The sequence below is a fragment of the Entamoeba invadens genome, assembly GCF_000330505.1.
Source record: "Entamoeba invadens IP1 unplaced genomic scaffold scaff_1105074724841, whole genome shotgun sequence".
Taxonomy (NCBI): domain Eukaryota; phylum Evosea; order Mastigamoebida; family Endamoebidae; genus Entamoeba; species Entamoeba invadens.
This window is the reverse complement of record NW_004191842.1, coordinates 88,842-107,622: the sequence shown is the minus strand read 5'-3', so window position 1 is coordinate 107,622 and position 18,781 is coordinate 88,842. Positions and strand designations below refer to the sequence as shown.

The 18,781-nt window shown below is 29.3% G+C and overlaps 2 protein-coding genes across 2 annotated transcripts; one reads left to right on the top strand and one right to left on the bottom strand.

Moving 5' to 3' along the window:
- Window positions 1-8,692: 8,692 nt before the first annotated feature.
- On the top strand, window positions 8,693-12,763 carry EIN_235620 (protein serine/threonine kinase, putative; the record flags this gene model as incomplete). Its single annotated transcript, XM_004185323.1, has 1 exon — window positions 8,693-12,763. One exon carries the CDS (start codon window positions 8,693-8,695, stop codon window positions 12,761-12,763), a length of 4,071 nt encoding a protein of 1,356 aa, XP_004185371.1.
- Window positions 12,764-13,213: 450 nt separating this feature from the next.
- On the bottom strand, window positions 13,214-18,001 carry EIN_235610 (protein serine/threonine kinase, putative; the record flags this gene model as incomplete). Its single annotated transcript, XM_004185322.1, has 1 exon — window positions 13,214-18,001. One exon carries the CDS (start codon window positions 17,999-18,001, stop codon window positions 13,214-13,216), a length of 4,788 nt encoding a protein of 1,595 aa, XP_004185370.1.
- Window positions 18,002-18,781: the final 780 nt, after the last annotated feature.

Here is an 18,781-nt window from a genome sequence, read left to right as displayed (position 1 = left end):
AACACATGAAACTCGTGTTGAAATTAATAAATAAAAAAACACATTTAACAACAACACTTGTTTTTTTTTCCAAAAGAGGTTCTAACTCGTTTCAACAAAATTGAAAGTGAATTCCTTTTTGATGGTTTTGTACTTATTTTTTTCTTTTGTTTTTGTGTTTTTTGAATTTGTTTGATTTTTTCTCTGACGCTTACAAATTTAATACTTTTGTTGTTTTTATTACTAACCAACGAATCGGGTGTTTCTTTACCAATGAATTTGGTTTTATCTGGACAAGAACAGCATTTGTTTTGAATTATTTCAAAAGGTTTTTCAAAAACAATTTCATCTATTTCTAAAATAGAATCTTCCATATGTTCAAGTTCCATTGGTTTTCTGAGATTGGTGTCAACACTTGTATAGTCTTATTTGTCGTTGTTTTCAGCAACATTTGAAGTAGTGCAATGAACTAAATCGTTCAATTTGCAACTTTTGTTTATTTTAATGATAGCCTCCAAATACTCCAACACGTCAATTGGGTGATCCGAATACAAATCCTATTCTTCTTGTTTGATGAATGCGTTTTTGTCTTCTTGAAGTTTTTTTCTTGTTTTTTGAAAATTTATTGTCAATGCATATAGTTTCAAGTTGACAGTGTTTTGGTATTCTGAAAGAAGATAACAAAACTCGTGTATATTTGGATGAGGTTTTTTGATAAATCGGTTAAGTGCTGAGTTCAATGATTCTGAGAAATTATTTGTTTGATGTTACGTCTCGTATATATACCAATATTGTTTAGAGTATCTGCCCTTTAAATAATTGGTTTCGAAGTATTTTAAGAAGTTCATAATATCATTGTCATCCAAATTAATGTTTTGAATTCAGTGGAAAGTGTTCTCAATTTTATCTTCTGGTTAAAATGGCAATGCCATTAACAATTGTGCAAATTTTTGAAATTGTTTAAATCATTGTATATGTAAAGAAGACCCATGTTAACAATTCTTCTGTACAATGTCTGGAAATAGTGAAAATAGCAACATTCACACTTAAATTCTTCGCCAAACAGTTTTTTCATCAACACCAATTCAAAATCGGCAACTATTATAACTTTGCTGTGAAACACTGGATATAATATTAATTCTTCTATTTTATCAAAAAGTTTTTTTATAAGTTGTGTTGCTTTTACTAGTCAAACAAGCATATATTATAGGAAAGCTATCATTGTTTTTGAGACACATAAAAGTATAAATTTGGGAAAATAAACCTATTTGTAAAAACTGAGTATTGAAAACACAAGCAAACTTGGGCATGACTTAAAGGTTCCATCCATAAATATATGACTTGTTGTTTTGAATAAGTCCAGATTGTTTTTATTACCAAATAATATCATTTCATCGTTTTGAAACAACACAAATTCTTTTTTTATTTCATTGAATACAATAGACTCAATTGTTTTATTATTCTTTGTTTCTTTAGCCCTTCTAACTTTTTTCCACAAGTTGATAATCTTGAAGAACAACCTTTAACGTAGTTTTCAGAAACTATCTGTCCAGTACTTTTCATTGTATTTTCTTTACTTTTCGATGCCATTTTCATTTTGTATCTACACAAATCATTGTAATAATCTTTGGATTCGTGTAGATGTGGACAATTTTTGGGGTTTCGAATAAATTCAAAAGAAGTCATTTTTCTATTTTCACAAAATACTTCAATTCTCTTGAAACAGCCTTTGTATGCACATTTGAATACTTTTCTGTCTTTATCTATTGGAGTAAATTTAAATCCGTCAACGTAAGGAAGTTCGTTTCCTCTCTGTGAAACCAATGTTGTAAAATGTGGTATGTCATTACTATTATTAACCATGTGATTTTTGTTTGAAAATAATTTGGGTTAAGTTTTTTGAAAAAAAGTACAATTTGAATTTTTGTGTAAATTACGTTGAACTTTTTTGGAAAAAGGAGGGGAGTTGTCCAAAGGCGAGTTGTATGGTAATCATTAAATTATATTTTCAAAGAAAATATATAAAATGGGTCTTGTTAATTAATTAAATCAAAATTGTCAAAACACAACAAAAAGCCAAATAATATATAAATTGATTATTGAATTAAAGAAATATTTGTCGAAAAATAATATCGTAATGCAGTTTCTTGTGTATATATGTTTAAAAAATTGAATAAAACCGTTTTAAAACAAAAATAATATTTAAAAAATTTGTTTATTTATCAATCTTTGTTTTATCGATCTCCAAAACCTCTCGTTTTAGAATTTGTGCAAATACATAAATTGTCATCGCATAGAGTATACATTATAAATATGTTATTTAGTATTAATTTTTATTGTTTGAAATATCATGAATCTGTTTGTTATAAATTGTATTTATTGTAAAAAAAAATAAAATTGTTCGATTAGTTTGTTTTGTGATTTTGACCAAAAAATCAACTTTTTGATAATTTAAATGTCTGTTATCTATTTTCATATAAACCAAAGTTGGTCAAGTGGTAAATCAGAAAATAGAAATAGATTATTTTTTGTAAAAATCAACTGAAAGAATCGTCTTTCAAAAAATTTTTTAATAGCATTTTTAAATATAATCACGTGTTTCAAAATATACCTTTTTGATCTTAGGCAAAAAAATCTAAATTGAAAGAAATTATGTTTAAGATATTTATCATCCCCAGAAAAATAACAATCCTCGTGATTTTTTAGTATTCAATTAAAAATTTAAACCTTCACTTCACTGCCCGTATATAAGTTATTGTTTTTCAATTGGAAAACAGTAATTTTGTTTAACAAATTTACAAAAGAAAAAATTTTTTTTTGTTGTAAACGCAATTTCGTAGAATGTTTTAATTTAAATAATGGTTGACAAGTTTTTACTTTAATTTAAACAATTGTCATTAAGTGAATTGTTTTGGTTGTATTAATGTGATAAAAATGTAAATTCTGTTATTTTGTTACAATGTATAATAAATACTAAAACTTTGACATACAAGTTATATTTATAAGTTGCATTCGTGTGCATGAATAAACACAAAATATTCAACAAAATGACATTTTTGAGTTTGTTCGAGAAATAAAAATAACCAAATACAATTACACAGATATTTTGTGAAATTTCGATGTATATAATAACAACATAAACAAAAGCACTATTTAAAATATATATATGAAACAATGAGATGTATATTAAAAAATAATTGTAATTAATTTGATATAATACTATTCATTTTAAATTAATTGTGATCATGTATTACATTAGTCAGTTGAAGTAGTTTAATGTTTAATTTGGAAAATTTATATTTTTAATTCGACATATTATTGATTACAAATAACACAATGATATAATTGCATGTGCTGACAATGTTTTTTACAATATTTCAAAAAATATTATTTGATAAATAAAAAGTTTTAACAATTTTTGAAATAAAATACACATCAAGTGTATGTATATAAACGTTTGATATTCATATTACGGGGGAAGGAAAAAATAATAAAGAAAAAATACTTAAGACAAAATACTCCAGAAAATAATAATCATTTCAATAAAAGTTAAAAATTAAAATTTAAAACAAAAATGTAATAATTTTTTAAAAAATATTATAATAAATAATTTATAATATACAAATAAAATAATTGTAAATTATTTTTAAACAATAGTTGTAAAAACATTAAACAATTGGATTTTATTTTAAAATGATTTTTTTAAAAAATTGATATTTTTCAAATATTTTTTAAACTAAGCTTTGATAATTATAATATACAAAATTATACTTGTAGTTGATTATTGTGTTTAAAAAATACTATACATATTTAATACATTATTAAATACTAATTGGGTTTTTTATAAAATAAAACCCCAAAAAGCAAATGACTGAACCACGAGTAGAAAACTTTATAAGTCAGAAAAAAACACAATGTGGTTTAAAATTACCTCTGCCAATAGTTGATGGTTATTCTTTTGTTCCAACTGGATTTGAAAGAAAAACTTTCCGTTGTAAAACAAAGGGGTGTTTGGTTTGTGTGGAAGTGTTTGAGTCTGTTGGTATCGGAGAAAACGAAGTGTTTACAAAAGTTAAATACAAAAATGGTTCAGTTCATATTCATGATAAAAATGTTACACGTGGAAAAAAAAGAAGAAAGAAAACAAATAACAAAATTAATTAAGAGAGGTAGGAATTGCTTTTTGGAAACCAACGAACTTGTTTCTTTATATCAAGATGAATATGGAGAGAGTTGTTATCAAAAAGAAACACTTAGAAGATACATAAACCAAGAAAAAAAGAAGAAGCGTCTAGAAAAGTAAAATGTATTTTGGATGGTAATGATTATTGGACTTACGAAGATGAAGAATTGTTTATATTTTCATCATTGGAAAAAATAAAAATATTAAAAGGAAGAGAAATAACTTATTTATGTCTGGACGGAACATTTTCTTCTGCTCCTAATGAATGGTATCAATTATATACTATACATTGTGTTCTAAAAAATGGAATTTGTCTTCCTTTGTTTCACTGTTTAATGAAAAGCAAATCAGAATCATTATATACAAAAATGTTCGATGTAATAGATTCATATTATTTCCAAATGTTTGATTTTCACTTATTTTCACCAAAAACCAGTGTAATGTTGGATTTTGAGATAGCCGTGTTAAACACTTTAAAAGAAGTACGGGTGTCTTTGTCATGGTTGCTATTTTCACTTTTGCCAAATTTTATGGCGAAAAATAAATGAATTGGGAATGAAACCGTGTTATTTTCCTGGGAGTTTTATATGGAAAACAGCCAAAAAATTAATGGTCATACCATTTTTTTTAAACCAAGAGATATGATTGCACAATTTGAAATAGAAAAAATGATATTGTAATAACACTTGAATTAGAAAAGTGCGATCCATTTTTAAAAAAATAATATTTTGGCATTTGTTGACTGTTTTGAAATGAATTGGATGTGGAAATGGTTATTGCCTTTGTGGTGCCAGTACAAACAGTCGTTGAGAACAGATAATATTAGTGAGAGTTATCACTCAGCTCTTGTTAAAAGACTGTCTTCAAAAAAGCCGTCTTTTGAAGTGCTGTTATTGAAATTGGTATCAATTGAAATTGAAGCAATTAGAGTTGTTAAAGAAATGAGCCAACGCCCATCAAAAAACACCAAAAGTGTAATTAAAAACAAATCAATTTTTGCAGCAACCACTTCGTTTTATTCCAATTCGATCACAAGTGAAGAATTTTACCAAGCTATTATGAAAATACAGACCAGAGAAAACTTGGAATTATCTTTCGAAAAGGCTGTGGTCGAAGAATGTGTTCTTGGAGATTGGAATATTGAAGAAATAAACATCGAAGATGTTGGTTTTGTGGAAGATCATTTGAGAAATCGAACAACAGATAGTAAACAAGTAATAAATGATGATAATGAGGCGATTGAAGGAGAGTTTGAAAAGAATCCATGTGATGATCAGGAATTAGGAGAAACATTAAATATTGAAATTGATAGTTCCGAAATAGTAAACAAAGAAAAAACAATTAAAAAAACAAAAAATAAAACAAAAAAATGTCCACACGAAACTGATTCTAAAAAACCAAAAACGAAAGAACTTATTTATGACAAATATGTAAAAACAACGACTATAAAAAACAAAAAAGATGATGGTGATTGGATATGTCCATCTCGTAGAAAACAACCTGGGTGTGTTCTTAAAAAGAAACGTTCGAAAATATATAAACAATAACATTTATTAATTAATTTACAAATAAATTCGTTATTAAAATATTTTAAGTATAATTTAATAAAAAAAACTTAATATACAATGTATTTTTTTGTCTATAAAAACATTAAATATAATATAAAAAAATATTTGATAAATAAAATCAACAATGATACTTTTATGAGTTTAAGTGAATTAAGTTTAATTCGATAATAAATATATATTTATTATTGAAAAAAAAAATAATTGTTGTAATTAAATTTGTATAATAATTAATATTGAACTTTTTTGAAATAATTATTCTGTTCCTTAGTATTTTATCCAGAGTATTATAACTTGATTATATTATCACGCAATCTCATATTACAATTTAAATTTTACAACTGATATTTTTGATTAATATTAGTCAATATTTTTTTATATTTATATAATCTCAAAAATAAAGTATATTTTAAATTTAAAATAATTAATTAAGCCAATAATATTTATTGTATATAAAAATGATTTAAGTGTAAACGGTTAATTCATTTTTAAATAAAATGCAAAACAATTAAATCTACTTTTGCACAACAAGTGATAAAAAACGCCAAAAACATAAAGCAATCAAACAATTGTTAAAATCAATCAGACATTTTATGTGTTTTTCCTTTGCTCGGTTCTATAGTTTTAAAGCAAAAATAGAAACGACATTGAAGTCCGCATCTTACAAATAAAAATGACATAGGTATACACAAACTAGACTTAAGTATAAACTCTTTTTGATAATTAATCGTGGCAAACACTTTGTTATGTTATAAGCCGTTGTGATAAAGATTTTAAATAATCATTTTAAAGTTTTTTTAAATAATCCAATTTTTATTTAACATGTTTTCTTTTCTCCCTTTTATTTTTTATTGGACTAAAAGAAAAAATTGTTTTTTTTGCCATCCTCTAGAAAAAAAAACTCCACCAAACCTGTTTCATTTTTTGCAACTTTTTTGCCACACAACTTTTTCTTTAAAAAGATTATAAAATAGGATACAATCCCGAATATATAGTCATTTATTTATAACGGAAATATAAATGCATACAAAAACGGGATATTAGAAATAAATTAACCAAGTTTCCCGTTTATTTTAGAAACATCCGATATATACCAGGTTTACAACATTTGTTTTCTTTACTGTACCTTAAATTTTCTGACTTTGTTTTTGAGGAGCCTCATCAGTTGATTTTTCTCAGCTTTCTATTCATATTCCAAGGCATGAGGCCAGCCGGATAGTCTCCATTATGACTTGCCAATATATTCACTAAAATTGTCGTTGTTGGAACACAGCGAGATGGCAAAATCGTTCATTGAGGCGCTTGTCGGCTTCTGGCTCAATCTTGTCGAGTTGACAACCGGAAAAGTCGTTAATTATTTTGTAGATGTTCAACAACCAAGACATAAAAACACCTTGGTTTTTTTTTCAGGGATTCACCAACAAACCGAAAATAGAGTACACAAACAAATTGGTCGACGACTTTTGGGCAACCGTAAGATCCGAAAAAAATGCCACAGGAAACGTTGGTGAACGTGGCAACAAAGTTGCTGCAATGGCAGAACAACTGTTTCAAGTTATCAAAGAAAGAATGACATCGTTTGTGATCGGGAAGATAAAGACATTTGTTGTTCTCTCACTCAGAGACAACCTCCTCTTTTGGCTATTCGACGTATTTCTTGGCCTGGCTCCAGACAAGTACAAGCATCTATTCAACTTCAGTGAAGAGGCGCCAAGAAAGCAGGTTGCTGAAATGTATCAACAACGCTGTCTGCGAGCAAAACTACATAAAGTTTACTAAAATGATAAAGGAACTTGACAAATCTTAACCCGAAACACAAACTAAAAAACGAGAAATACATTTTATTAGTCTTATAATTCATTTTGTTTTTTGTTTTGTTTTTAAAATACTATATAACAAAAAAGAACATATAATATTTAGTAAATTTTTATATATAAAAATCATATATTATATAATTGTATATAAATACTTAATAAATATAGTTTATATATATGTATATTTAACTATTTGATAAACAACTTTCTATTTCCCATCTTTCGTTTTTTGTTGGGCAAAAATATAATTTGTATTATTTTTTCAAGGATTAATAAACAAAAATAAATCTTACATGTTAAACAATTATTAATTTGATAAATATTCACTTTTTATAGAAAAAAATTACAATGCATTGAACTCTTAAATATCTAGAATTCGTTATTTTAAACAAATTGAATTTTTTAATAGTAATGAAAATTCTTTGTTGTCAACGAGTTTATGTAAAATAAACATGATGGAATCGTTGTTAAATTAATGTTTTATAAAATAATTATATAAAATATATTTTTAAACACCATATTTACAACAATGAAATGTTGTAATAAAATAAAATTAGTTAAAAATGGAATATTTGTTTAAATTTTGGACTTATATATCACAATGTTATGATTTAAAAATCAACAAATTTGACAGTGAATGCTTAATTTCGATAAGATTGTGTTTTACAAGTTATCAAAAGTTCCTAAATATATTAAAATACAAAACAGTTTATCTTTTGATTATAAAAAATACAATAGTTTTTTGTACCTTTCCAAATTGAAAATAAATACGGTTAACAATTAATGTTATTTTAAGGGGTATCATTAAAATTGTTTATAATTTTGTATAAATCATTATTTGCTCTAATATTTTAATATAGTATTCATTTTTAAGTTACTATATATAAAATTGGGTTCTTTTACATTTTGACAATGATTTGGAACACAACATTCCTAATAAATTGTATTGTTATAAGATGTATTATTTTAGTTATGTTTGAATGTTTGAATGTAATAATTACAAATTAGAAAGTGGTTAGACAAAAAGTTAATAAAAACTATTATTTCAAGTAATAATTATCAATAAAAACTTATTTATTTTTTCATGTGTCTGACCATTATTTATAATTTTATATTCAAAGTGATTAATTAATGTAACATATATAAAATGAATGTTAAAACTTATTATTATCAAAACGAATATGTTGTTTATGATTGTTTACATTAATATAATGTATGCTTTGATAATATACACATTTTCACAAAATTGCAGTTTTCCAAACACTATTTTGGAAAATACTACAGTCTTTGATACATGTACAGCATTTAATAACATTACTATTGGTAAAATTTCATCTTCTGATATCATTCAGTTCAAAATGATATCAAATGCAAATGTACAAATGAATGGACGTATCAATTGTGTTGGTAATGGATCAATTGTACAATATGTAAATTCAAATCTAAACTTGACACAACAAACTAATTTTTATGATTCATCAAAATTGGAATTGAACGAAAACGCACAATTAATAACGAAAAAAATGATTAATTTAAGGCAACACTCTCAACTAATAATGAAAGACAACTCCAAGTTATTATTTCAAGGTCAATTATACACTTACAACAATATAAAAGTTGTTATGAATCAAAACACTTATATAAAATCTTCTTATTCATTGTATTTAAATTACAATTCTACATTGACAATGAACGACAATTCAACAATAAACATTACAAATTTTATGCATGTTTATTTTGCAATTTTGATTATGAATTCAAATACAATAATAAATGGAGTTACATATTTAAACATTATGAATAAAGCACAAGTGACTTTAAATGATTACTCTAGTATCAACATCAATAACAATAAAGTTAAAATTGAAAAGTCATATTTTACATTAAACAATTTATCGAAAATTAACAGTGTAATTTCATTTTATGTTCACAAAGGCGGTGTAATAACATTGAATGGAATGGCAGATTCAGTTCAAATTATTACAAAGTCGTTACAATATGTAAGCTGTTACCAAAGTTGTTCAAATATTGATAGTTTCCGTTATACAAGCGTACTCAATGTGACTGGAAAATCTTTAATTGGTGTTGGCAATGAATTTGTGTTTGTAAACTCTACACTTGTAGTAAGTAATAGGGATATCAGAGATCTTCCAATTGTATTTTATTCTGGTTCAAAAGCATTAAATATATTAAACTCAACAGTACAATCAGATATTAATTTTGATATTATGTGTTCACAGAAAGCAATTAATGATAAAACGTTAGCTGGTACTAAATTGTTATTGAATGGTAGATTGTTAAGATATGGCACTTCAAATAAAATATTTTGTCATGTTGAGTATGTAACAAACAAAATTGTGAAATACAGCGAACCATATTGTCCATGTTATGATACAGAAGACTGGTATATCACACCGCTTCAAAATATAACGTCACTGTATGTTAAAATCGATCTAACCAAAACAAGTTTAAATACAAATTTAAAAAGTAGTGACAATTTTTCATCTGAAAGTGTTACAATTGGAAACACACAAATATCATTTTACATAAGTGATAATGTAGTTCTTGGTATTTCGACAAAACAAACAGTTAAAATAAAAATGTTTTTATTGACAAAAACTGTACTTTTAGTTTCAGAGACAATATTGACTTATAAAGATGAACAATTCAACGCAGCAATAAACACAAATGATAATTTTAAGATACTTGTTTTAAGATGCACAAATGGTGTATACAACAAAACGTCTAAAATGTGCGAAGATACAACCATTTGTGATGATGTGAATTGTAAGTATTGTCCCTTTCATAAAATTAATTGTTTATCTTGCAAAAATCAATTTGCTGTTGTTAACTCAAAATGTGAACAAATTGCAAATTGTGAATATTCTATATCAAATACATGCTTTAAATGTTCAACTGGTTTTTTATTACAAGATAATTTATGTGTAAGTAATGCGACTTGTTTACTTGTACAATTGGATGGAAAGTGCCAAATATGCAACACAAACAATGGGTATATTAACAACAATTGCAAGTGTGTAAAAAGTGATTTTAACTGTGAAGTGATAACAAACATTAACACAATTTCATGTAATATGGGTTTTGTATTAAACACAACAAATTGTTTGAAGTGTAATGATTTATACATAAATTCTGAAATGTGTGAAAATGGAAAAATAACAAAATGTGACAATTCAAGTCAAATGAACACTAACGGAAAGTGTGAAAACATTATTTGTGTAAATCCGAATGACCAAAACGGCAAATGTACAACAATGATTGATAATTGTATGCTACAATCAAATGAAAAATGTAATGAATGTAAAAGTGAACATGTTTTATCTAATAATACATGTAACAATATCAAAGAACCAAATTGTATTGTACACAACAGTTTAAGGTGTTTAACGTGTGCTGAAGCTTTTTATTTTGATGAGTCAACAAAACAATGTGTAAATTGTAATTCAAGTTGTTTGACGTGTTTTGAAGAATCAACAAAGTGTCTCAGTTGTCCACAAAACATGTATTTGTCAAATTACAATTGCAACACAAATGAAAATTTAAAATTTACATGTAAACAATTCGCTAGTTTTGGAAGTGGTTGTGTTGTATGCAATGACGGGTATTACAGAGTTGGTTTTGATTGTTATGAATGTGATCCAAAGTGTGGCACATGCAACTACAAAATTGGTTGTTTTTCTTGCAATTCAACTAATTACAAAACAAATGGCGGTGACTGTTTGCCACAACGTGATATCATTGGGTGTGCAATAAAGGTTACACAAAGTGGGTGTTCAAAGTGTCAAGATGGGTATTATACAGTCAACACAAACGAGTGTCAAAAGTGTGATGACAACTGCAATACATGTACATTAACAAGCAAATGTACTTCATGTAATAATTTACTTGTGTTACTTGGGAATGGAAGTTGTGGTGGTCTTCTACAAGTATCAAAATGCAATAAAATCACAAATTCAAAATGTTCAAAGTGTTCATTTTGGTACACTCCAAGTGAAGATGGCGCATCGTGTGAATCGCAGGCTGTTTGGTGGGTCATTCTAGTGGCGGTTTTGTTTGTTTTTGGAGTGTTATTTGTATTAATTGCTTCAATTGTCGTATTAACAAAGATTATTCTCAACAAAATTCACACACACAAAATCAATAAGACAACGACACTCTTTGTAATGAACAAATCCAACATCAAATTTATACCTCTCCAGGGAGGTGTCTGTGTTTCTATAGATCTGATTGACTTAAATTCAGACGTTGAACAAATAGAAGTTAACAAAGAGACGCGGCAGGTATTGTGTGTTGGAAACACAAACAAAAACGCCATTAAAATACAGTTTACAATTTCATCAAACATCACAAAGTTTACAATTCGTGTTGACCCAGAAGTTTTCACACTTAAAAGTGGCTTTGCATGTGAGTTTTCTGTAAATATCAAACCGTTGTGTTCTTGCAAAATTAATAACATTATACAATTAATTTCTAAAAATCTCAAAACAAACAAAGAGAAATACGACAAAATCTCACTAGTTGGTGTGACACAACAATCAACACGAATTGATTACAATGAATTAAGTGAAGACAAGAAAATTGGTGAAGGCTCGTTTGGAGTTGTGTACCAAGGAAGTTTTAGAGGAAATATTGTTGCAATTAAAAAAATGAAAACTATTTTTAATGATACCGAGTCAATGGTAGAATTCAACAATGAAGTTTCAATGTTAGATAAATTTGGAAGTAAATATATCGTTCACTTCTATGGCGCTGTTTTTATACCAAGCAAAGTGTGTATGGTCACTGAATTTGCACAATACGGGTCGTTACAAGATTTAATGAAACACAAAAAGACTGAAGAAGTAAATATACAAATTAGACTTAAATTTATGACGGATGCAGCAAAGGGAATATCATATTTGCATGAAAATGGGATTTTACACAGAGACATCAAACCAGACAACATTCTTGTGTTATCACTCGATTCAAATGAAAACGTAAATGCAAAATTAACTGACTTTGGGTCATCAAGAAACATCAATATGATGATGACTAATATGACATTCACAAAAGGTGTTGGAACACCAAAGTATATGGCGCCCGAAATCTTGAACAAAGAGAAATACAAGAAGCCAGCTGATGTCTATTCGTTTGGTGTTTCTTTGTTTGAATGTGTGACATGGAAAGAACCATATCCCAAAATACGATTTAAGTTTCCATGAGACATTGTCGACTTTGTTGTGAGTGGAAAACGCCTGAAAAAAACCATTTTATATGAAAAAAGACATATACGACATCGTGAACGATATGTGGTGTCAAGATGTCTACAAAAGACTCGGAATCAATGATGTTGTCATTAAACTTGAAAACATTAACTATTAATTTTAAAGTGACCATTTTTATGTTTGGAGTATTTTTTATGTAAAAGTAAATAATAAATGTTTGATTATTTGTAACTGAATACATATAAAATCGGTCTAATTTTTGATTTCGTATTAGTCAATTTGTTTTTTATGTTTTTTTGGAAACAAAAAGTTGTATGATTTTTTTAAATAAAGATTGTATTTCTGATTTTTTGTTTTTTTAAATAAAAAACAAAGAATACAGGACTTTAGGAAATTTTAAAATACAAAATTAACTTTTAAAAAACAGTTTATAAAAAACCAAAAAAATCATATTATTAGCATATTAACTATTTCATCAATGGAGACTCTGTTTGCTTTTTCTCGAACCCAACACGCTTGAATAATTTCATACAAATTGACGGGTATATTTTCACGTCTTTCGAGTCGCTTTCCTGACATCACAAACTCCGCAATTTTCCATGGAAACTTGAAAGTCTCTGTTGGATATGCTTTACACCACCCAACCACTTCATAGATTGTTATTCCAAACGAAAAAATATCGGCACTTTTGGTGTATTTCTCTTGTTTTAAAACTTCAGGCGCCATATACTTTGGTGTTCCAACACCTTTTGTAAATGTCATATTTGTCATTAACAAATTGATATTTCTACTTGACCCAAAGTCAGTTAATTTTGCATTCACGTTTTCATTTGAATCGAGTGATAACACAAGAATGTTGTCTGGTTTGATATCTCTGTGTAAAATCCCATTTTCGTGTAAATATGATATTCCCTTTGCCGCATCTACTATCATTTTAACCCTCATTTTCAATTCAACTTCTTCACTTGTTTTGTTTTTAATTAAGTCTTGTAAACTGCCAAATGGTGCAAATTCGGTGACCATACATACCTTGCTTGGTATAAACACCGCACCATAAAAATGAATGATATACTCACTGCGGAATTTGTCAAGCATTTCAACTTCCTTTGTAAATTCATCAATCGAATTGTCATCTAATGAATTGTCAATTTGTTTCATCTTTTTAATTGCAACAATATTTCCTCTGTAATTTCCTTTATACACAATGCCAAAAGATCCTTCACCAAGTTTCTTGTCTTCTAACAACTCATCGTAATCTAAATGTGTAGAGTTTTCTGTTTTGGCACTTATACCAACAAAAGATGTTGAAGACAATCCTGTGTTCAAATTCAATGATATGATAGCAACTTTGTCATTCAAATTAAGACAACAATATGGCGTTATATAGACTTCAAATTCACATGCAAATCCTTTTTTTAAAGTCACTATTTTTGGTTCTGTTCTTATTGCGTACTTTTGTGAAATGTTTTGTGTTGTGATTTGAATTTTTAAAACATCTTTTGAAGAGTTTTCAACACAAACAAGTTCACGACTTTCAACATTGACTTTAAGCAAATCTTCAAAATCATCAACTTCATTAAAACAAATTTCAGTCTTATTTGTCAAAATTTTGTTTCCAAGTACTTTCATTGGAATATTCGATTTTTTCATCGAAAATACACATATTCCTTTTTCTCTGTCTTTCTTCTGCTTTTTATTAAAAAGATAAAAAATTGTATATATCACTACAGAAAGAAATACCAAAAATAATAATGTCAGGACAACAGGAAGAACAACGTCCAAGCCATAGTTCGTCTTTTTGTCGCATTGAGTGCCTTTTGTATTGACTTTGTAGTTGTCAGCACATTGCGCGCACTTGTTGTCAGATGCAGAAATACAATTTGAAACAGTTGAAAAATGAACACACTGTGAATCGACTAAAATGTGTGTTGCAACACAATATGTGCACTCATTCAGTGATGTGCAGAGTGTGCAGTTGTCATCACATTTTTCACATTTATTTGTATTTAAATAATACTCATCTTCACATATCAAGCAGCCACAAGTACTCGAATTAACACATCCAACTAACTCACTTTGTGGTCTGCAGTATTTTTCACTTGTATCGATTCGATAGAATGTGTTGTTGCAGTCAATGCAATTGCCAAAGACATCACACGTTGCACACGACTCATCGCATTTGTCACAACTTTTGCCATCGGTGGATCTTTTGTAACCATCTTTGCAAATAGCGCATCCATCGTAATTTGGCATCATTGCCAAGCATGTTGTAATGATTTCTCCAAGAGTTGTGCAAATGCCATTTGTGTTTGGATACGAGTATTGGTCACACTTTGTGCAGAATGTCAAATTGGAGCAGTGTATGCAGGGGTACTCGCACTGCACACAAGCACCATTTTGTATATAATACGTGGCAGCACATCGCAAACATCCCTTTGAACATTTTTCAATGCAATTCGACGCGTCGTTTTCTTCCAATTTCAATAACGTTTTGGTGCCACTTTTATAATTTTTTTGTTGTGTGTTTTGCAATTGATTTGAAATGGATTTAAAATAATTGTTTGTTGTGTTTTGTTGTGTGTTTGTCACACAAATGCCGTTGATCAAATTGTGCTTGGTTTGACACTCAGCGCAGTGTTCTCCAATAACAAACTGGCATGATGGGAGTTGTGTTTCTATCAACTCACACCTCTCAAGTGTTTTGTACTTGTCTGCTGCACAATTCTTGCACACACCATCAAACACAGCACAGTCGACACTGCCAGTTGAGTAACACTTCCCATCTGATGTGATTGTTGTTGCATCGCATTTGATGCAAATGTCTTTGTTTTGAATTTCACAGTTTGCAATTGTGTTTTGTGTGCACGTGTAGTCTTCAATGTGGTGATTTGTGGTGCATCCAACACAATCACTCGACTTCATTATGCTGCATTTGACATCGTCATGACATTTGTATTTGCCATCAAACACATATGGATTTGCACACTTATAATCAATTTCATCGTTGCCGATTTGAATACAAAGACTGCCACCCACACACTCCAAAATTCCATTTGTTGTTGAAGAATATCCAGTTACTGCCAAATAACAAAATAAGTTGTTTGACATTGCGCAGTGCTGCTGTTGCAGTCCACACAGCTCGTCACTTTTGCATTGGAGACACTCACCAACACCACTCACAACTTTTGTGTATTTGCAGTTATTTGTGGTTTCTCCACAGTTTGCTGTTGTGATAACTTCTGTCGCACACACATCACACGTCGTTGTCGAGTGTTTTTTGCAATTACTGTCAACACCAATGCAACTTCCGTTGACAAGCAGAGTGTTTTTGCATCGTATACACGTTGTGTTCACCTGTCTCACACAATTATCATAATTCAATGTTGATGTCTTTGTGTCGTAGTTGTAATAACTACCCTCAGTGTAACCCAACACACACGACTTGCTGTTAGTTGACACCGCATATGGCGCAAAACATCTAACACACACAAAGGTGGTGTTTGTGAAAGTGCAATCGTTGCAGTTGTTGATGGCGTCATAACATTTCATGCAGCTTTGTGTGTCGATTTTGACTTCGCTTGCACCACATTTGTAACACGAAGTGCCATCTGTCACAAAGTCTTCTTTGCATGCAACACACACCTTTGCACTTCGTGAACATTTTACACAGCTGACATCAATTGTGTTGCACAAGTTGCAGCTGTTGTCTTTATCATTTAAATAGTAATTCTCAGTGCATTCGACACACACCCGGCTGCTCTCATTTTCGTTTGAATCACACGAATTGCAATTCCCATTTGATGCACATGATGTACATTCACCTCCAACTTTCTTAAACCCAGAAAAACACAACGAGCACGCGCCACTCTCTCTGATGCATTTATCACAAACAACTGGACACGACATGCAACCATCAGTCCCGCCTGTGGAATAGTAGCCATCGCGACACACCGTGCAACTTCCACTGTCGTAACCATATCCAGCTTTGCATGTGGTGCACTTTCCATTTGTTTTGTCACACGACGCACAGTTTGTATTGCAGGCAAGACAGAGGGACTGCCCCTCTTTACTTTGGTATTTCATCTCTTCACATTCAACACATTTTTTGCCATATGAGTATGTCCCACGTCGGCATATCTCACAGCTCTGCAAAGCATTCAGTTGATACCCTGAATAGCATGTCAGACACACACCAGTTGTTTTGTCACAAGTGTTGCAAACAGATGCACATGCGGTACAGCTGGTGGCACCTTCTTTGGAATACGTCCCATCACCACAACTTGTGCATGAAGTTGCATTCTGCTCTGAATACGTTCCAGCAGCACACAACTTGCAGCTGTTAGTTGCTGCATTTGCATATTGCCCACCTTCACATCCAACACACTCTCCCGTTGGTTGTAAGACATATCCACTTATGCAACTCAGACACTTCCCACTTGCAGCATCACAGTGATCACCACACACATCATCACAATGTACACACCCAGAATACCCAATCAGACTGTAATACCCACCCTGACACGGCGTGCATGCAGTGATCCCACTTGTTGACGAATACATCCCATTCTCACATTGTTTGCATGCGTTATTGTGCTCGTAATACCCACTTGCACACATTGTACACACTTTGTTGTTGGTGGCATATCCACCTTGACACGATGTGCAATACCCATTTGTTGAATTGCATGTCACACACGTCGTGTCACACTTTCTACATGAAATGGAACCGCTTGGTGAGTAATAGTTAGTTGGACACTCCACACACATATCGCCATTTTGAATCGTCCCCGCCCGACATGGTGTGCATCTGCCATCCGTCAATATATAACCAGAATTACATGTTGTGCAGTTGCCATTTGTTCTATCACAACTATCACATGTAGAATCACAACTTGAACACACAGAAGCACCACCAAGCGAGTAATAACCAGCCCGACACAATGTGCATGATTGTGTTCCACCAGGTGAATAATACCCAGCTGGACACAACAAGCAGCTACGGCCGATGAAGCTACACCCACTAACACAACTTGTGCAATTCCCATTTGTTTTATCGCAAATCGCACACAATTCGTCACATTTTGTGCATTCGACAACAGTCCCTCCAACTGAATAATATCCATTTTTACACTCAACGCATTTACCATCACTTTGATAATAACCAGCTTCACATTTTTCAGAGGACACACCAATCAAAAACAATAAAAGTGATACAATGTTTAATTGATGAATCATTATTATTTTTGAATTATCTAGATTTTTTTAAAGTAAAAAACACACGTTTTAGTTTTGCTGTATATAATCTTGGCATTATAAATCAAATCAAAAATTAAAACATTTGAAATTATTAATTTATTATATTTTATTTTTGGTTATCATTCCAATTATTGTTAAAAATAAATAAGAATGTTGTTTTGATGTTGAATAATTTAAATGTTATTACAAACAATATGATTCGTGTTATTCATTGATTTTTTGTTTATTATTTTCTATTGATTTATAATATAATATAATATATTATATTATTTTAAATAATATATTATTTAAATATAAACATAATATTTTGAGAATATTTATTTTTTAAATTAACAAGATGTATTATTAAAGAATTTATTCAAATTTCAATGTTGTTTTTTATTTATATTAAGAAGTATACTAACAATAAAGGTATAACATGTTATTAAAACATTTGTGACAATTAACTATTTAAGAATAATAATTTCAAAAAAATCATTAGAAAATAAATCAAACAATAAGTATGACAAGTTTTACTTAAACGACAAGTTTGGGTTAAATGGTAAAAATTATTGTCCATTTGAAATAAAAATCGGGGTGGTAGTGTTGAGCAGCAGCAATTTAAAATAGAAATATAAATGTAAATAATCCCGGTTATTTGCTCACATTCTAATATAACTTTTTAGTATTAATATTATGTTTTATTGAAGTTAAATAATATAAATAATCGGGAAATAAAAAGCGAAAATGTTAACTTTGCTTTTATAATAATAAATCATA